The sequence below is a fragment of the Lonchura striata genome, chromosome 15, assembly GCF_050655825.1.
Source record: "Lonchura striata isolate lonStrDom1 chromosome 15, ASM5065582v1, whole genome shotgun sequence".
NCBI lineage: Eukaryota > Metazoa > Chordata > Aves > Passeriformes > Estrildidae > Lonchura > Lonchura striata.
The window spans coordinates 11,300,613-11,319,537 of record NC_140717.1 but is presented as its reverse complement, the minus strand read 5'-3'; the positions used below and the strand labels follow the sequence as shown (position 1 = coordinate 11,319,537).

The window sequence follows — 18,925 nt, the reverse complement described above, 5'->3', positions numbered from 1 at the left end:
AAAATTATCTTTGCTTGGCAGCATCTCTGGGTGCTGTTGGAGAGGTGGTGTTGAGCAGCTCATGGGAGATATCTCCTGAGAGGCACAAATCCTCTGCCATCACAGGGATGCCAACAAACACCCAGGAGAGTTTTAAAACTAGTCTTGACACTTGAGTGCTTATGGCTCCTCTACTGTAGGCAACAGGAGCCTTTTCAGGGTGTAACCCTGGAGCTACCTTCATCTTCAGAATTCTTCCTGCATCCCAGTTGCCCTAGAAAAGAGGCCTTGTGTGAGCTGGAAGTCATTCTTTGCTGGCTTTCCCCAGAGTCTACTACAGCGCTGGTCTCAAAGATTGGTGAGAGCACTGCACTGCTGAGAGAATCCTGGAGTGTTGTGTAATCAAATTTCCATTTTTTGCTGTTCCTGAGCACCTTTTTAAACTTCGTGGCAGGCTGAGTTCAGGGGTAGAGTGCAGAGGAGGATTTTTCTAAGGAAAATTCCTCTCTGAGACTTTTTAAGCTGTGGTAGGAGGATGACTAACTGTGGGTGCACCCAGACATTTCCCTTTGGACACACCTAAGCACACTCTTTCCAAGAAGAGGATCATGCCACCTTCCAGTATGGGTGGAGAGAAAATTTAAAGGAAGACAGGACTGTTGGGTCTTAATGTCCTTAACACCATGTGTCCTGGTGTCACAGTGAGGAATTGTAACAGAGCACAGTCTTGGGGTGATTTATGGTGTATTGCTAAATGAGGTTTCTTCATTTCTTTGTCCTCCATCATCAGATGTGTGTTATTTGTGGACAGCAGAGGCTGTTGCCTATTTTTACACTCAATTAAATTGTAACTTCATCACTGGGGCCTCTGCTTAAGAACAAGCCTGGCAATGATCCAGGCTGATTAATTATCAGCCTAATGCCTTTGGCAGAGGTGTTTTGCTGCTATTGTGGGGCATGGTCGGGGTACTGCTGCCCTTTGTGATGACAGGAAAAGTTAGGGGTTGTGTCTGTGCTGTTCTCTTCATTGAGCTTGTTTAGTGACAGGATTAGGCTTGGCTGTACAGACTGGCACATGTAAATAAGAGGTCCAGAGGAAATTATCTGTAACGCTTCTTGAAAATAAGCCTCTGCAAAAATACAGCAAACTGTAATACTTTTTTTGGATGTGGAAATGAGTGGGTTGGGCATTTTGCATTGGTTTTCAGAGAAACTGGTAGCTTGCAAAATTGGCTTGCAGTATTTTTTTCCTTGTTTTGTTAATGAAAAAATCATAAATATAGTGGAAGGATAAAAATGGACAAGAAGTAGTTTCTGCTGCTGAATCAGTTTGAGAGAAGTCCATCAGCCTGTTTGAGAAACCAGAAGTCTCTTTAGACAGCTGAGTCTCTTTTAACCACAGTAAGCTCTACCAGCTTTTTCCAAACATGAGTTTGTTTCTGGGACCCTTCTTGAAATAAATATTTAGTTTTGTTGGCAAAATTCTACAGACCTTTCTCGTAAGTGGGTCTTGAAATGCTGAAGCTGAAAATTTGTAAGTTTGTTCTCCTTGGTACAGGCATCTGTGATCTGAAAATACCCTTGCTAGATGTTCTGGCCAGTTCTGCCTGGTGAGGTTGAATTTTCAGAGGGTGCTGTTGCCTCTGATGGCTGGGGAAGCCACGGACCTCTCTCCTCAAAGCCTTTCAGGCATTGCCCTCTTATCACACCAACACAGAGTGAAGAGATAAAACCACCAACCACCAAGGTCATGTGTTGTTGGGAAAGTCAAGCAGAGCATCTCCCTTGCCTGTGCAGGTCCTTGTTTAACCCTGGTCACTGCACACACTGGCTGCCAAAAATCAATTATTTCCTTGGTGATGTTTGTTTGCGGCGTCTTTAAATATTATAGAGTGGAAAAACAACCAAACTGCAGAGTGTACATTAGCTGTTGGCTAACAAGATATTGCAAATATCTTCTGGACTTGGTTTGTGTAAGCTCTGGTTCCTCTTCATTTCCTATGTAGGTAATAATACACTGAGCTTCCCCAAACCCTGCTGGCACTATCCATATTAAAGAGTAGAGTTACTGAGCTGCAGTGATCACAGCACATTTAGCCTGGAAGTGTCTATGAAACCTGTTTGTGGCAGTGATGAACTTGGTCTGGGCTGCAAAAACAACTTCAGACACTTCCTGTGTGCCCAGCAGTTGCCCTGCAGTGAGTTCCCTGAGCAGCTGCATTTCACTTCTGGTGTATCTCATATCTTCTGGGGCTGGAGTTCCTGTAGAAGTGAAAGTCCTGGGTGTCTTTTATCAAGCTTGGCTTTCTGCTTAGGACAGCAGGAGCTGATGGGCTTTGAACACTCCTGAGAATTCTCCCTCAGTGCTTTGTCATGTGCAAAGCTTGTGGTGATGCTTGGGGTTTTCTTCTTGCACTGCTTCCCTGGGCTGGTGCTTTTAACCACAGACTGGTTTCCAGCTTCATGTGTGTAGGAAATTGGATGACTTAATGTGTGCTGCTTTCAAATGCAGAGGTTGATAAACAAAGCCTGTTGAAAGAAGTGTTTGTAATGCAGGGAAGTGCAACAAACTCTTGAAGAATCACAGAAATTTGCTTTTTTAACAAACAAGGGGACTTCTAAAAGCTCAGCTGGGCTTGGCAGTGAGAGCAGCTGTAAGAATGGAGGGTGGCTCCAGGCTCTGGTGGACACTTGAGCTCCTCCGGGGAAGGTGGCCATTTCCAAGGCAGGAGGTGAACTCCCAGGATGGTAAGAGCATCACAGTGCAGCACTTGTACTGAATTTAGGAAGATGAGCATTTGGCCTGGGCTTTGCTGGTATTGACCCCTATTACAATCCAGAAAACTTTAACCACCTGATAATGGCACTGCTAAGGCATGTAGAAAATATGGTTGGCAAGTGTTACATTTTTTGTCTGAGATCTTTCATTTTTGCCCTCTAAGGGAATGTGTCACTTGGGCACTTTTCAGCCACGGGGTTGAATTGCAGGTCCCAAAGGTATGCTGCTCTTATCTTTCTGTTCAGCCTAGCACTGCTCATGTAGGCACAGCTGCTATAAAGGGCCAAGTTAAATGTGGAAATGATTAAGGCTCTAAGATAGCAGTGTGCCAGCATCTGTGTTGCGTGCCACTGTTAATCCCTGGAGCCTGAAAGGACATGGAGACCTACACTACAATACAGGAGATCAGCTTGGTTAAACAGATGCACCCTCACAAACCAATAATATGCTAAAATACCTGGTATTTTCAGAGCAAAGATTCTTCCAGGAATTAATCTGTAATGTTTTTACCCTTTCTTCAGTCTGACTCATAGCAGAGAACAGATTATCTGTTTAAAAGGTAATACAGTAATAAATGTCTGAAAAACTTCAGTGCATAAATCCCTTAATTTTTGATTTTCTATTTCCCCAGGAACTGGCAAACTCTGTCTACTTGGTTATGGAGGTGAGTGTGTCTTTATCTTTTTTAACCTCCTTTCCCTCCCTCTTTCTCTCTTTGAATTTTTTAAACTAATTTTAAGCAGAGGAGCGTGTTTCACAAGTGGTGCTTCCTGCTGGCAGTCTCACCTGTGGGGCTTTGTTAATCTGATCTGCAGCTCAGGCCTTGGAGAGTGTGGGTGCAGAGAGCAGCCAGGGGATTTTTCATCTTGCTGCTCTCAGAAAGCTGTGCAGGTACAGGCTTAAGCAGTCAGACACTGAACCTCAGGTGTCAGATGGGTGCCACGGCGGAGTTTGTGTTCAGGCATCCACCAGAGAGAATGTTCTGGACACAGATGACCTGCAGAGTCTCTGAATGTTTCCCTTCCTCTGCAGTTCTCACTTGGAAATCTTGTTGACTTTTCCTAATGATGTGGAACACTGTGAGGAGTTTCAGTTTTCAGCTGTGTCCACTCCCAGGCTTTCCTCAAAGAGCTTTCTGCTGATGTCTCCAGTGGTGACCCCTCTGCTTTGTTCTGGTTTTACCTTTCTCTCTGATGTCTAGAACATGGATGTGCACAAGAGCTGGTTGATGCTGGTGTATCATCATGCAACATAACATTTAGGAGAAATAGGACAGGAGAGGAACCCAGAGGAAAGAGGTCTTCCCTGCCAACTTCTGAATATGTATTTTGACATGTGTGCTTATTTATGTTTAAATACTGTGATAAGCCTGCCACCCTACTGAAGTTTACTGTTTTTCTTGTTAATCTTTGATTTGCCCTGTATGAACTGAGCTTTTTGTTCTCTTTGCAGTACTGTAATGGTGGAGACCTGGCAGACTACCTTCACAGTAAGTACAGCAGTATGGAGAATATCCTCTGGGAGGTTCACCCTTCATAATCATTGGAAAACTGAGAAGCCATGACAAAAAAAGCTGGTCTTGTAGTCCTTTCTATGTAGGTCAGCAGTGACTATTGTCAGTAGTTATATATTTTGATTACAATGGCCTTATAGGTTAAACATATTCCAGCACTGCTAGGGACATGATTTGTCTTTTCTTGGTGACTGGAAAAAAGCTATTTACACTGAAGCCTTGCAGTTCTGTAGAGTTGGATTAAAATAAGATCTCAAGAGTATATTCTCTTAAGTTACCCCTAAGGCGTCCCCACATCTAGGGCAGAACGTATTTCCTGTTTCAGCATATTGAGGATGGCTGTGGTGTAGCCAGTAGTGCTGTGAGAGTGACCCCCATTAATTTTGGGGTCTTCTGGGAAGTATAGCACAAGTATCTGGGACCATGATGCCTTGAAGAAGAACCTTTTGGTGAGACTCAGGGGTGTCTTTGCCATCAAGCCAAATTCTTTGCAAGTCATTAGCTGTACTGCTGGGACTGAGGCAACCCCTCAAGGTATTTTTCAGTGCAGCACAGGTACAGGACCCTGGTCTTTATGAAAATCTTACACCTCAGTACCTAGAACAGGCAGGAGGATAAAATGTTTAATAATATACTTGGCTGCACTCAGACACAGCTTTTTTTTTTTTTTTTTTTTTTTGGCCCTGACTGCCATTTTTTTTCCTTTAAAGTAGCTTTCTGGATGTTTTGCATGTTAACTAGAAGATTACTAAATGTGAAGAGACAACTTTAATCTCATTTCATGTGTGACTCTAGGTCATGGTTAAACAAAGTTTGTTCACATTGTTCAAATTAAAAGCTAGTCAGCTGGATAAATACTTCAGGCTCCTTATTGAGGTATGTGATGCCTGGAAATGGCAAAAATTGAAGGATTAAAAGATAAATTTACATTTGCCCTACAGCTAGTGTTGGTGTCCCTAGAATGATAATTTGAGGCTTGATGCTAGCATGTCACACTCTTCCTACAGGGGAATGAATTATATTTGTGGACTTGAATTTTCAGAAAGGGTTTAGTACTTGAAGGAAAAAGAATATTCTGTCTTTCAAGTGTTTTGTTTGAAGTGTGGGTGAGATAGAAGTGACAGGCATTTGTTTTTTAAAATCCACATTTAGTTTGCTTTGTCTTAGATATGTTTTGCATCTGTTGGGTATTGCTCTGCTCTAAAAGGAGCATCTTTAGTGGTGGCAGAATGTTCTTATGAACACGAGTGGAAGATGGTTTTATATTTGGTACTTTCGTGTTCTTTCTGATTGCAAATGCAAATTTTATAAATCAAATGCTTTTAAAAAACAGCGAAAATTTAGTTTTACCAGTGCATGGGCTTTGAAAGCTAAATTTTTTAGCTTTCATGCACACGAAGAGAACCTAGATCTTAAAGCACTGGGCTGTGCATTCTCTTTGGCAAACCTGTATGTGGAAACAAGAAATTATAGAAACAAATGACACAAGCAAGGATTTATAGAAAATCTTCTGTCTGTACTACTACTCCTGTCTCTACATTGTTGTCTTCCCTTTTGCCACTCTCTTCCCCCCCCCAAAAAATCAAGAAAATAGTGAAGCATGCAATGAGTTCGGCTATTAATACAGCTCACTTCCTGGTCTAGCAATTGAAATTACTCAGTAAGTTGGTGGCTAGTTTGAGAAAGTGACAATAAATTGTATTTTACAAATAAAATTATGTTTTACCCCAGTTTGGTTTGTGTGAGTGTTACCTGTACAAGACTTGATCCTTCTTTGCTTGTGTTTGTGTGAGAAATTTAACATTTAGCTCTCTTTTTATCAATCAAATATTTTGGTTTGATAACTGTAAAGATTGTTGTGACTGGGAAGCTGGTGCTTAGTTTTGTTTTAATGCTTGTGTGCTGGTTGACAGTGAAAAGAACCCAGCAGGCACCAATTTCCAGAGGGAGAAGTCAGTAAGGGACTGGAGCAAGAAGGTTTAGTTACTCCCATTGGTGCCAGATCCCAGAGCCTAGATAAGTGTCAGATTTCTGCATCCCACCACATGCTCCTGCGGGGTATCTCCTCTTCCAGCTTCTGCAGGCACCCAGGGTGCTTTTGACAGGAGTGATTTTTCACTGAAAACTCATCTTGGAAAGTTTAGATTTCTTCAGTATTTGACTGGTACTCATGAGGCTCATCTCTACTGAGTGGTTATTGTGCTGCTTCAGTTATTTTGATAATTGTGTGATGGTGTTTAATTGCAACATCTACTTTCCCACTGGCTCCTCAGACATTTGTGCTGGTAGTTCCTGCAACACTTAAGCAAGCAGTACATGCAGATCTCCTGGTTCTCATTCAATGAGTTGCTTGTAAGCTTCCAGATCCATTGTGCCCTCTAATTTACAGGCATTAGGCAAGCTGGTAATTCCATGTTGAATCCAAAGGCACTCTAATTCTCCTTGTCTTCGTGACTGGAGGACGTGCCCAGGTGCACGTTGCAGTGCTGGGTTATGGTGTTGGGCAGCCCCATCCCTCTCTGGATGTGTGTGTTCTGCTCAGCACAGCTGCTGTGCTTTAGAGGTACAATGCAATTTCCCTTCTGGGAGCTCACTAGATGTTGCTTTTACTGGAGGCCATGGTGTATTGAGCTGAGAGTGGCAGGTCTCTGCTGTGGGAAGTGTTACAGAAGTGACCAGTTTCTGTACAGGACTAACTGGAATTGTGTCCTCAGGTACTTGGGAGGTCAGAGCAGGCTGGTCTGAAATTCCTTCTTAATTTCTGTGAGTTGGCATTGGCACAGGCTGTTATGGACACTTCATAAGAGCATATTTGTCACCTTTCTTAAAGCTGTTGCTTTCATATCATAACAGGGAATTTCTTGGTTTGTCCATGACACATGCAGGGAACTTTGATCTTTCTAGTCCATCCCAGCTGGTGCAGGGACCCTGTTGCAAAACAGGGGTGTGAAGCATTGCTCTGTAGCTTTTCTCCCTCTACAGCCAGATAATTGAGAAGGCCTAGTCCTATCACAGATATATCTGGAATTTCTGACTTGTAGAGAAGATTCATAAGAGTGTCACTGACCACGGGTAGATGGGACAGGTTCAAGCCAGGCCCCAAAAAAGTCAGCTTGGCCTCAGACTTCAGTGTGACTTGGATTGAGCCCATGTTAGAGATACTTGTGACACCTGTGGGTAAGAGGAGATGTTCTTTTTCCTAAACAACTTTTCCAAAATGATGATGTAATACAGCGTCAGTGGGTGTACTGCAGTACATCTTCTCTTGGATCAGCTGACAAGGGCTGTTTACTGCACTTCACCTGGCAGCCTCTGGCAGGTTGAACTTCTCAGAACAGGCTGACCAGGGCACTTCCTAGGTGGCTTTATCCTTTTTCTCTGCCTTTAGAGCTCAAGGCACTGTGAGCCCCACAGTGACCCAGAATAAATATTTTCTCTGATCTACTGACCTGAGCAGCCCAAGGCAGTAAGAGTGCCTCATCACTGAAGTGGAGCCCATGAAAATAAACACAGGGATATTATTGCTTCTCAGTAATGGCAGAGTAGGGCTTGTGAAACAGCATCCTCTGCAAGAATGTATTGCTCACCACAGACATCCAGAGGGATGCTCAGACTTTAATGCAGGATTAGTATTTTGCCAGCATTTTTCTGGTGAAGATGAGAATATCCCTTTTTTACAGGGATAGACTTACAAGTTCCCTGTTTGAAATGTAAGGAAAGAGAGTTTTGTTCTCCACTTATTTGTGTGGGTTTTTTTGTTTTTTTTTTTTTTCATGGCACCTAAATTGAATAAGTTTTCTGTATCTTCTCATTCCCCCTGCTGTTGGCAGCTGGTCTAGGAGGACTTTTGCAGACAGGATTCTGAAGTCATTGAAAATGTCAGTTGTATTTATGTTTCTGTCCTTCAGTTGCAGATTGCTGCTGTCACACAGTAGACTGATGGGCTGAGTATGAGAGATAAGGAGTTTTGTTTTCCAATGCTACAGCCTGTTTGTTAATAGAGGGAGGTAAAAGGGTATTGCCCCTGCCCTGCCCAAGGAACTGACTGTCCCTTCTCTGTTGCTGAGAGCAGAGCCTCAATTTCCCAGTCCTGCCTTCCTGTCTGGATTTGTGAGATTTAATGCTGCCAGAGGATCCAGCAGACTTCTGTCTGATTTTCCAGCATTGCAATATGGTAGCTCTACCCTGCTACTGCAGTTGCACTGTGGGGATATGTCTGCACAAGTTCAAGACACCAGTTCAGATTCTCTGTGCCAGGAAAACAGTTCTTTTGCAGGGCTGAGGACTTTGTAAGGACTTCTGTGAAATGGAAAAGCTTAAATTCTGCGGGATCAGGTAGTTTAGAAGCCCTATTTTCTATGGATGAATGGATTTTTGTGATCTTGGTAGCAATGTTGTTGTTTTTAGTATTATAAAGTGTTAGAATTCACATCAGGGAGGCTCAGCTGGTTTGCTGAGGGCTGTGGCTGGTGCTGTGTTATCCTTATAGACACCAGATTATCTAAAGGAGAGGAAACGCCTTAAAGCCGTGGCACGCTCTGGGGACTGCAGGTCAGGACAAGGCTCTCCACAGCTCTCTGCTAGAGGCAGAGTGTGTTTAGCCAGGAGCTGGTAATTGCCTGCTGCCTTAATAATAAGAATTATCGAGTTTCAAGTCTTGCTTCATGTTTGGGGGAGGGGGATCAGCCTGTCCTTTCCTGGGCCTGAGCTGAATTGGGAAAAAAAAATTTATGAATTCCTGCTGTTTTGTTTAAAAATGGTGTTTTAACTATTTCTGTATAGATTTCCTGGAGTATAAATTGCAGAAATACTACAGAGCTCTTTTGTTGGAGAGACTATTGAGCACAGCTAAGAGATGCTGGACTTTTAATAGATAGAAAATAGACTGAGTACACTGTGATATTTTAGCAGGAGGATGGGGAGAGCTTTGTTAAAGAGGAGGCAGTGCTTCAGAAGATGCAAGTGTGTTTTGAAGACTTGCATCTGAGCTGCCTCTTAGTATCCTTAAAATCCTTTCACAGAATCTCCCCTTCTGGGAGAGGAGTCTCGTGAACTCCAGCTGAGTGCCAGTTCATGAGGAAAAAGGCTCAGTGAGAGGAGAGAAACTTTATATACATGTGCACTGCTCTCACGTGTTGGGAGCCCAGGACCACCTGATAGCCATGGTGACACTTTAGCTGTGCCTGTGCCCCCTAGAACAGTGAGGCTTGGGAGTGGTGGGAGTTTATTTCCTATTCTAAGTCCTGCTTAACTTATCTGTGTCACTGCTGCTTCCCATCCATGTATTTTAAAAGTTAGGTTTTTAATTTCCTGTGTTGTGTTAAAGCTGTGTGCAGCCTCAGCTGTGTTTTCATAAGGATTCCTCTCTTCTAGCTGACTGGGCACAGTGGTGTTTTGAAGGTCCTGCTAGCCTGTTTTAATGTCTTACTAGAGGACAGCTGGAAGAACTCTAATGAAGTCCCGAGTAATTTACAGAGACCTTTTACAAAATAATTATTTTATTCAACTGAAATGGTGCTTGCTTGAAGCCTGACTTGCTCAGTGACTGACAAGGAGGCAGGCTGGTAGCACTGTTGATCCTGGGGTTTGTTCAGCAGGCTGTTCCCAGCTTTGGCAAGAGTTTCATACGTATAGTTCTTAAAATAACGAGAGCTGATGTTGCACTGCTCTGATTAGAAGAGCCAGATGAAAATTATTTTAATCCCTTCAATGTTTATTTTCACACCACGGTCCCTGGAAAGCCTATGTCTCAGGAGAGGCCACTCCAGAGCTTCTATATTTGCAGATTTTGATCACTAATACATTATTTTAAAAACTTGGCTTTTTTTCACATTTTTCTCAAGCATGAAAACATTTTGAGACATTCTTGCTGTATCTATGGATGCAGGGTGGAGGGTGGCAGGTGATGGTTTGCAAGGGTCATTTGGTAGGGTCTGTTGTTAAGTACTGGACTGTAGTTCACTGGGTTTGGGATGAAAATTCTGGTTTGGTTGGGTAATGATGCACAAGGGTTAGGCCTAGACTTGGATTCATACCCTAAAGGTACAGATCCCTGCTGGCCATGTGCCCTAACCTACTGTGAATTTAACCTATCAACCCTTCCTAGGTCTAGCATGAGCCTTAATGACTCTTGTAGGTGTAAATCCTGATCCTAATTGCCTTTCCTCTTAGCTCCACCTTTAGACCTAGTCTTTGTGATAAAGCTCTTGAGTATCCAGTTGCTGCTGACCATAGCACACAGGTAGCCACAGTCCTGCCTGGATCTGCCTGGCAGCTCTTGCTGAGGGGAAGCCCTAAACCTCACCAGATGCCACTTTTGGACACAGTTAATAACCCAGATTCAGCACCCAATGCAGGTCCGAGTTCATCATGAGAGACTTGGGGCTGAAAACAGCCCTGACCACAGAATAAGCTGGGAATGCAAATGCTTTCCCTTGTTACCTGTAGGAATCATTCAGAAATGGTGTGTGGGGGAAAAGACATCATATGTGGGAATAAAATGACAAATTAGAGTTAATTGCTGTGAGATTCTGCCCTCTGGGCTCCTCAGAGAACTGGCATTGTAAGTTTTTCATCTGTGGTTATTTTTCTTTCCTCCTTCCCAGCTATGCGGACACTTAGTGAAGACACCATCAGGCTCTTTCTCCAGCAGATAGCAGGTGCCATGAAAATGCTGCACAGCAAGGGCATCATCCATCGAGACCTGAAGCCACAGAATATCCTCCTTTCCTATGCTGGAGGCAGGAAATCAAATCCCAACAATATTCGCATAAAGATCGGTAAGACACCACTACAAACGTCACCCTAAGCACTCAGGTTTGGTGATGGACAGATGGAAACCTCCATCTTACTTTGGGGAACTGTCTAGGAGGAGGAAAGCATTGATTCACTTTGGAAAACATTAGGGTGTTTTTATTCTTAACTCCTCTGCTAAATGTAGCCTTTCAGCTGCCTCCAAGCAGTAGGAGCAAAACCTTTCTGCTCTGCCAGGACACAGATTTAACACAACAGAATTGGGCAGGCCTTGCTCTGCTCTCAGTTGAATGGTGCCACCCTCAGTAAAAACAAACACCAGCCTGCCCTAACTGGCTGGTAATCTCCAGGTTTACCAAGAAATACACAGAAGTTACGACTTTTGTCTTTAGCTTTTAACAGTATTGAGGTTAAATGTTGTTGTCTGAAGACCTGACAGTAGTTGCTCTCTTGACTGGCCTCAGAGAGTGCAGTGGGTTGGCAGGCAGAAAAGTGGGAGTTTTCTCAGTCTGAACCAGAGACAAGCTTCTCAGCTGCATCTTGAAGATATTCATGTTCTGCATATTAGGCAAGTGGCACAGATGGACCAGAAGTTGGAATGAGTGCTCCAGAAATCCAGTTACAGAGCACACTTATTCCCTGCAGTCCCTCAAAAGTAAGATGATATCACCCTCACATGTAGGCTTTTGGTTATGTTACAACTCAGAGCTGAAGCTGACACCAATTAGGTAACACTGTTCCTCACCTTAACCTTGTGCTTTGGAGAAAGTGTTTGTGGTTTCCTTCAGCTGGGAAATGATTTCCAGTGGAAAAGTTTGAAATGTTGCTGTTGTTTGACTGAAGCATTTTGATGAGTTTTTTTGTTTTGTTTCAGATTTTTTTGGTCAAGTGCAGAGTTAATATCTGTAGGGAAGGGATTGGTAGCTGCAAACAGGCAGGAGGGCTGTAGGCACAACTGCTCTGGGTGTGATGTAACCTGCAACCCTCCTTGTGCTCCCTGAGGGGTACATGGTCCAGGGAGAACCTGGCTGTACCAGTTCTTTAGTGACAGATGACAGTGTAAACAGCTGTGTCAATGTCCTAGCTTGAAATATCTGCTAACCTTGAGAGAACATCTCAGTGTCATATGATCAGATGCTGAGTAACCTGCAGAGGTAATTCCTCTTAGTATTCCTTGTTCCTGGCTCTTCTACTTGCTAAGTGAACTGTGGCTCAGTTACCTGTCCTAGTGCTCGAATTAGCACTGTTGTACCCTCCTAAAGGAACAGAACAAGACTAATTTTGGTAGTGCTGGTCTAGAAATGTGGGTAGTGGTGAGTAGTGGTTCCTCCTGGATGTGTTTCACATTACAGCCTTTTCAATGGAGGGCAATTTTCAGTTCCCAAAATGAAAGGCTGAGACAGCAGCAGATGAACTGGCTGGTTATGAACTGTCACATTCTCACTGAAGTCAGGAGAGCCTTCCCATCTGACATTTCAGAGTGCAGGCAAATTGATACTGATCCCTGAAAAAGGGATGGGAGTTTGTTCATCTGGCTACTTTTGGGGCTTAGTCTGTCCTTTTGTAGTATCTATACTGTGCATTAATAACTAGCACAGGGATGCTGCTGCTCAAGAAGAGCTGTCAAGGTCTTGCTAAGATGGGATAGAGTCTGCAAAAATTGATGGGAAGTGAAGGTAAAGTAGGAAGAATCAACTGGAGAAGGTGCAGGCTCCCTAGAGCTGGTGTCTGCTCCTGACCTACCTCTGTTTCTTTTTGTAGCTGACTTTGGGTTTGCCCGGTACCTCCAGAACAACATGATGGCAGCAACATTGTGTGGTTCACCCATGTACATGGTAAGTGTGTTTTTTCTAGAAGGGTTTCTGTGTTGTTCTTGCTTTGCTCCCCAAAAGCAAGGCTTTGTTTTTATCTAGTGTTTTCCCCAGAGGTGAAGTTTTGTTTACTTGCCAGAAACCAGCTATTACACAGTCCTGCAGTTCTGGCTGCTGGTAATGTCAGACAGCAGGTGCCTGTGTTGTCATGTAACTTCCAGGTGAAATGTGGATAAACTATACTTGCAGGATGACTGCTTAGACTGTGAAAATTATGTGTATAAGAAACCAAACTCTGATCCCTTTTACCCTCTTTGTACTTTCCACTCTGGGATCAGGTTGTGATGAGGTGATTTCTTATTTGTGCTCATGGCAGCAATCAAGGTCTTGGTGTCACATCAAGTCAATGAAAGGAAAAATGAGAAAACTAGACAGAAATAAAAATGTCAAAACCAGACTTGTAATAGTTCCTGAGGACGTGGGTGTATGAGCTCAAAGTAAAAAGATGATGTGAGTCAATTTAGGTTGAAGTTTGTGTAGGTGCCCTGGGGTAAAAGGCACCTCATTTCAAACACAGTCTAAACTCTTAACTTTTTTGTCTGTAGTCTTTGAGCAGAGTTAGGCTGGGCTGTGCTGCAGTGCACAGGCCTAGTGCATTTGGTAGTCTGTTCCACAGAACTACCTCGAGCAAAACACACTTCCTCTCTCTCCCTTTTTTTGAAGCCTGATGTTTATTTGAACTATGCTATATGTGAAGATGATGTAACTCTCTTCTCTGACAGTTTCCTGAATTGTCTATTTTTAGTGATACTTTTTCTTTCAGAGTCTCTTGTGAAAGTAATTGAAAACACCCAGCTTATTTTCTGAAAGGGCTGGAGAAAACTAGTGATGTTTTTTTCTGTTTGTTTTTTATTTTAAACAACACTGGATGTTACAAGGAATCTAAATGTTTCATATTCTCTGTTTATTGATGGGTTTGAAGGAAGATAAAAAAGGAGGGTTCAGTTGGGATTTAGGGAGGGTTTTGAGGTCTTTCCCTACTGCTGTTGTAGGTCTTGTGCAGGAGTCCTGGGAACATCTGCTGGCAAGGCAGGACTTTATTCCCTGCTTTAGCTCACAGCCTATGGCTGCTTTATTTAATTTTGCTCTTTTGAAAAACCAGAAAGGTATTTTACCCCTACCAAAAGAAGCTTTCTGTCTGAACCCCAGTATGATCCATACCATGGCAAGACTTGAAACCTCCTTGTCCAGTTCTTGTCCTGCTGCTTTGGCTTTTTTTGGTGTCATGCCTCCTTCCTTTAGGGACAGACGAAGCTCCTGTCTACAATTTACTTGCTGCCATTTTTTTTTCAATGACGTGTGGCCTTTAGTTCTACCAGAGCTAAAAAATTGATCCTGTTCCATGCTGACAGCACTGCAATGAAATCTGTAGTTATAAACACGTGGGATTAGCCAGGCTGCCCTCCTGTCCCTCCTCTGCTAATGCTCCTGAGGCTCTGGGGGCTTGCACTGTCTCCAGCTTCTGGAACCAGCCTGAGGGAGCAGCTGAGGGCACAGTGTGGGATTAGAAACCAGAGTCTGAGGCACAGCAGGGCTCAAGCTGTTGGGCTGGAACACTGCCTTTGAGCCCAAACTGTGGCCTTGGCACCAGGCCCTGGAGCTTCAATAATGTGCTGCCATCTTGGGCTAAATGAGGGATGTGCCCAAGGAGGAAGTTCAGGATGGAGGCTGGAGTTTACCTGTGCAGTGAGAGCCTTTGCTGCTCTTGGTCTTGCTCCTTGCTTTGGTTGAGAAAATGTTTGTTATTTCAGTGGCATTTCTTCTGCTGGATTCAGCAGAAAACTGTACACTGGGAGAAGGGGAAGTACTGAGTTTGCCCAAAATACACGATATTAGGATGTATTTTTGTCTTCTGAATGAAAGTCTATGCTTCCTGCATTTAAATAGGGAAGTGGCCCTTTCAATATAGTGTTACACTAAACAAAGTGTAACTTTCATGGTTATTGGGGAATGTAAGCTCAAGAGGTTTTATAGCATAATAGTGATTTATCTCTTGGAGTTGCTAAAAAAACCCACCAAAACGACTACTTTTTATAAAAGAAATCTCCCCTCTCTCCCTGAAAAGGCACCAGAAGTCATTATGTCACAACACTATGATGCCAAAGCTGACCTCTGGAGTATAGGAACCATCATTTATCAGTGTCTAACGGGAAAGGCTCCCTTTCAGGTGAGTTGTTTAGATTTGATGTTTATGACTCTCTCCTGCTTTTATCTCTTATCTTTTCCTTCTAATCTGGTTACTCGAAGGCTTCTGTCACCTCCAGTATCAACTCCCATAGATCCAGCCACATGCAAGTCTGACTAACACCTTGACAGTGTTGTGCTTTATATGTTGTAATTCTGCTTGTGTTACTGGAATATGACTCTTCTCTGGGCTGTCTTTCATTAAAATGTATTTCCCAGTTATAAGAGCTTAAGCAGGGTCACTTATTGAGAAAATTACCATGAATCAGTTAAAGCAGTGGGGTTTTTTTAAGCCTATGCTTAGAAAATCTGTTTCTATTTACAACTGTAGTCAGTGTATAATTTATAATTGTAATTCTAATGGCTATAGAAGGACTATAAGAAAGATTGTAATTGCAAGTTAATGTTCAGGATGATTTGGTGGTAAGTAGTGTATTGCAGCTAAATCAACTTGGCTTTCAGAGCAGTTGAGTAGGATAACATCAAAAGGTTTTTATCTGTCATCTCACAGCAGTCACTTCCAGCCTGAAATGTTTATGTTCATCAGATCCAAGCCCCTCCAAACACAGTCCTGTAAAGCTCCACCCTGTACTTAATGCCATAACTTCTGGATGACCTACAGCATATCCTTTGTGAACAGCATTCTCTGTTTTTTTTTTTTTTTTTTGGAATTGTGGAGAATTCACCACAGCCTTACTCCTGTTGCTTCAGAATTACTTCACGTATTTTTCATCATCCATAGCTGGAATTCATCTAGACTCAGTGTAATTTTTTTGTTAGCCATGCTGTGTGCTACTTTACTTCTTCTGTCTCTGAATGAGATCAGCAGATTCTCCCTTGAAATGACTCTTTCAAGTATTGTATTTGTCAGGGTTTTCACCCCATTGCTTTCTGGTCCTCTCTTGTTATGTCCTAACATCCTTTATTCCCTTATCCCGATTCCCTAACAAAACAAAATGGGAAAAATCCCCCAAAAAACCCCCAAAAATAATAAAAAGGAAACAACAACAAATAGCACAAAAGTCAGTCAGAGGGAAATTTATGCTCAAGTAATAAGGCACATTTTATGAAGTGAAGGACTTTATGAGCTTTAGTTCCACAGCTCTTTAGGATTTCACACAAGACCTGGAATGTTTATGCAGTTACATCATCAGGGAGGATAAAGCAAGTTCTGACTCTGTTGCAGGAAAGAGTGGGCAAATACAGGAGTAAACTAATGGTATGTTTTGGTTTTGTCTAGAGCCAAGAACACTTTTTTTCCTTCAGGGAAATTTTTTCCTGCTCCTATAAGAATCTTCCACTCCAATGCTTTATATTCTGTCCACCAGCTTCCTCTGTATTTAGAGCAAGACTTCATTTCCTTTGCATGTTACTTTTTTTTATAAACCCCTACAAAATGCACTGAAACTTCTGAATGGCTTTTGTTTACTGGCTGCACCCACTTGTCATCAGTGCTGGTATCTTTGTTTGAGAGGAGAAAAGGACTGTTAGGATGAAAGAAAATAAATATTTGTGTGTTAAAAAGAAAATGGAGGGGAGGAGAAAGCAAGATTTGACTGCATGCATAGGAGAGCCTGGCATAGATCTTTCCTTTGCCTCTTGGTGCCTTTTAGTCTCTAAAGGCACCTTGGTACTTACTCATTCAAATGATTTAATTGCTGTTTAATGTGGTGACTTTATCATAGGGGCTCTTTGTCTCTGATTGAGGCATGGCAATGCCCTGCCTTGGAGTGGGCAGTGAAGGGACACTTCAGTCCCTGCCCAGCATTTCCTGACCTTGTTTTGTGCTTGCCTCATTAGATAACTCTCTCCCATAAACATCTGTTGGGCTGGGAATGGGGGTTATTGGTTTCGCTATTTCAGTTTTCCCCACACCCTTTCCTCTTTTGGAGGTTGTATTTTGAAACAAAATGCCAGGCCCTGTTTGTGACTGCAGTAGCAGCTGTGGATGTGTTTGATGAGGGGGAGAGAGGAGCTCAGCCCAGATGGTTCATTGTGCCCAATCTATTTGTTTTGGCCATGCATGTCACAAATTGCCTTCCAGCCTGAGATGCAGGTGAAAAAAGCCTGTCTAGGGGAAGCTGGTTAAAGGTTAACTGGCTTTCTGTCTTTGACTGTGTTGTAAGAATTTGCTGATGGTCACTGAGCAGGCAAGAAGCTGGTGTTTAGAGGGCTTTTAGGAGAAAAGAGGGGTAGGGGACAGAGGTGATTGGGACACCATGAGTAGGAGTGAGTGCTTTTGGGAGGGATGTCTACCAGTAGGTGGAAAGAAGACAGGCAGATTCCACACAGTGCCACCAGCAGACCCAGTTGCACAGGGAAGCCAGGAACTGGATTTCTGAGTGAACCTCTTCAGGCTAAGTCCTCTGCTGAACCTCTTCAGGCTAAGTCCTCTGCTTACTTTCCTCCCAGGCTGGCAAAGAGAGCTCCTCTTCTCTGTCTAGCTGAGTTTCCCATGGGAATCTGGAGCTGGGTGGCATGGAGCATGCTGAGTTTGGGTGCTGTAGCTGCCACTGCCTGAGCCAAGGAGGCACCTTCAGGAAGATGCAAACAAAAAGGACTTGAGTGTTATCTGCAGTGAGGAGGAATGAGCTGCCTAAAAATAAAACAGGACTTCGGGGAAATGGGTTAGATGGAAAAAAGATCAAATGTGTGGAAAGACTGAGGCAGCTGTCAATCCTGAAAGTGCTTGTAAATCAAGACAGAGATGTGCATGTGCATGAATGTGGTTGCTGGCTGTCTCAGAGTTAAAATTAACTATAGCTGGGTCACCCAAGGCAATTTCCCAGAGCCATTCCTGTCCCTTCCTTGCCTCACTGCACACAGAGAAGAAAGAAGCTGCTGATGCTCAGATGTGAACAGTTGGTAGGATGGCTGGTGAAGCTTTCTTAAGGAGCTTTTTGTATTAAACATGCCCATAAACAAAACAGTGAGACTGCCATAGGGATGAGATTAATGGGATTCATAATCCCTATAAACAGATTTGTTGAGCACTGTATTAATGTGGAATTGTTAATTTGCCTTGCCTAATAAGTGGTCTGCACTCACGTCTCTGCATTTCTGTCACTGAGGACAGGACTTAAACATTTCCTGCTCCTGCTGACCAGACCTGGGAAGTGCCCTGGGAGTGTAGTGGTTTATTCTTGTCCTTACCTGAGTTGAAAAGTTTGGGACCCCATGCCCACCATGAGGTGGTGCTGGCTGTGTAAACTAGTGACAACCAGAAGCAAAGCTGGAGGCAAGAGAAGAAAGATTTGCACAAAGTCCAAAACAATCCAAAACCAATCTAGTCCTTGTCAGATGGTCTTTTAAATATGATTAGTTAAATGACCTCAATCTCCTCTTTCTTTTTTTTTTTTTTCCCCTGTGTGGGAGGAATCTCACTGTTATTTCTGGTGGCTTCTGTTGTGTGACCCTTTTTAAATCTTGGTAAGCAGACACCCCACTGAGCACGTGCAGGTTGTGTCAGAGCTGGCTCTGGCTGTGGCAGTGGGACATCAGATCCTGCTAAACACCACAAACCTGGTTGTCTGCTGTCTGAGCCTTTGCAGGAATCTTGAGCTTTCTAAGGACATGGTGCCCTGTGTCTGGGGGAGAGTGAGCCAAAGAGCAGGGATGTGACAAGAGAATTAGTGCAAGTTTTTCTGCCTGGTCTGGCAGCTCTGAAAGAGTTAACCTGCCTGTTTATGTTCTCATTCAAGATAGTTGTTAGGTGAAAAATTAATTTCTAAGTCTGATGTACCAAGTTCACTGCTTTAATTCTGAGGTAATTCTGTCTGCATAAGTACTGGGATTATGTATCACTTGCAGCAACTGCTATGTTGTGAAATGGCCTTGAGGAACACC

At 43.2% G+C, this 18,925-nt stretch overlaps 1 protein-coding gene across 5 annotated transcripts in view; it reads left to right on the top strand.

Moving 5' to 3' along the window:
* The window catches only part of ULK1 (unc-51 like autophagy activating kinase 1), a 74,685-nt gene that overhangs the window by 11,393 nt on the left and 44,367 nt on the right, over positions 1 to 18,925 (top strand). For 4 of the 5 annotated variants that reach the window (XM_085593155.1, XM_085593156.1, XM_021544458.4 and 1 more), the window contains exons 5-9: positions 3,390 to 3,422; positions 4,211 to 4,247; positions 10,877 to 11,050; positions 12,786 to 12,859; positions 14,961 to 15,062. In XM_085593155.1, coding sequence (XP_085449281.1) covers positions 3,390 to 3,422; positions 4,211 to 4,247; positions 10,877 to 11,050; positions 12,786 to 12,859; positions 14,961 to 15,062 — 420 coding nt within the window. The other variant, XM_085593158.1, reaches the window with a different exon arrangement.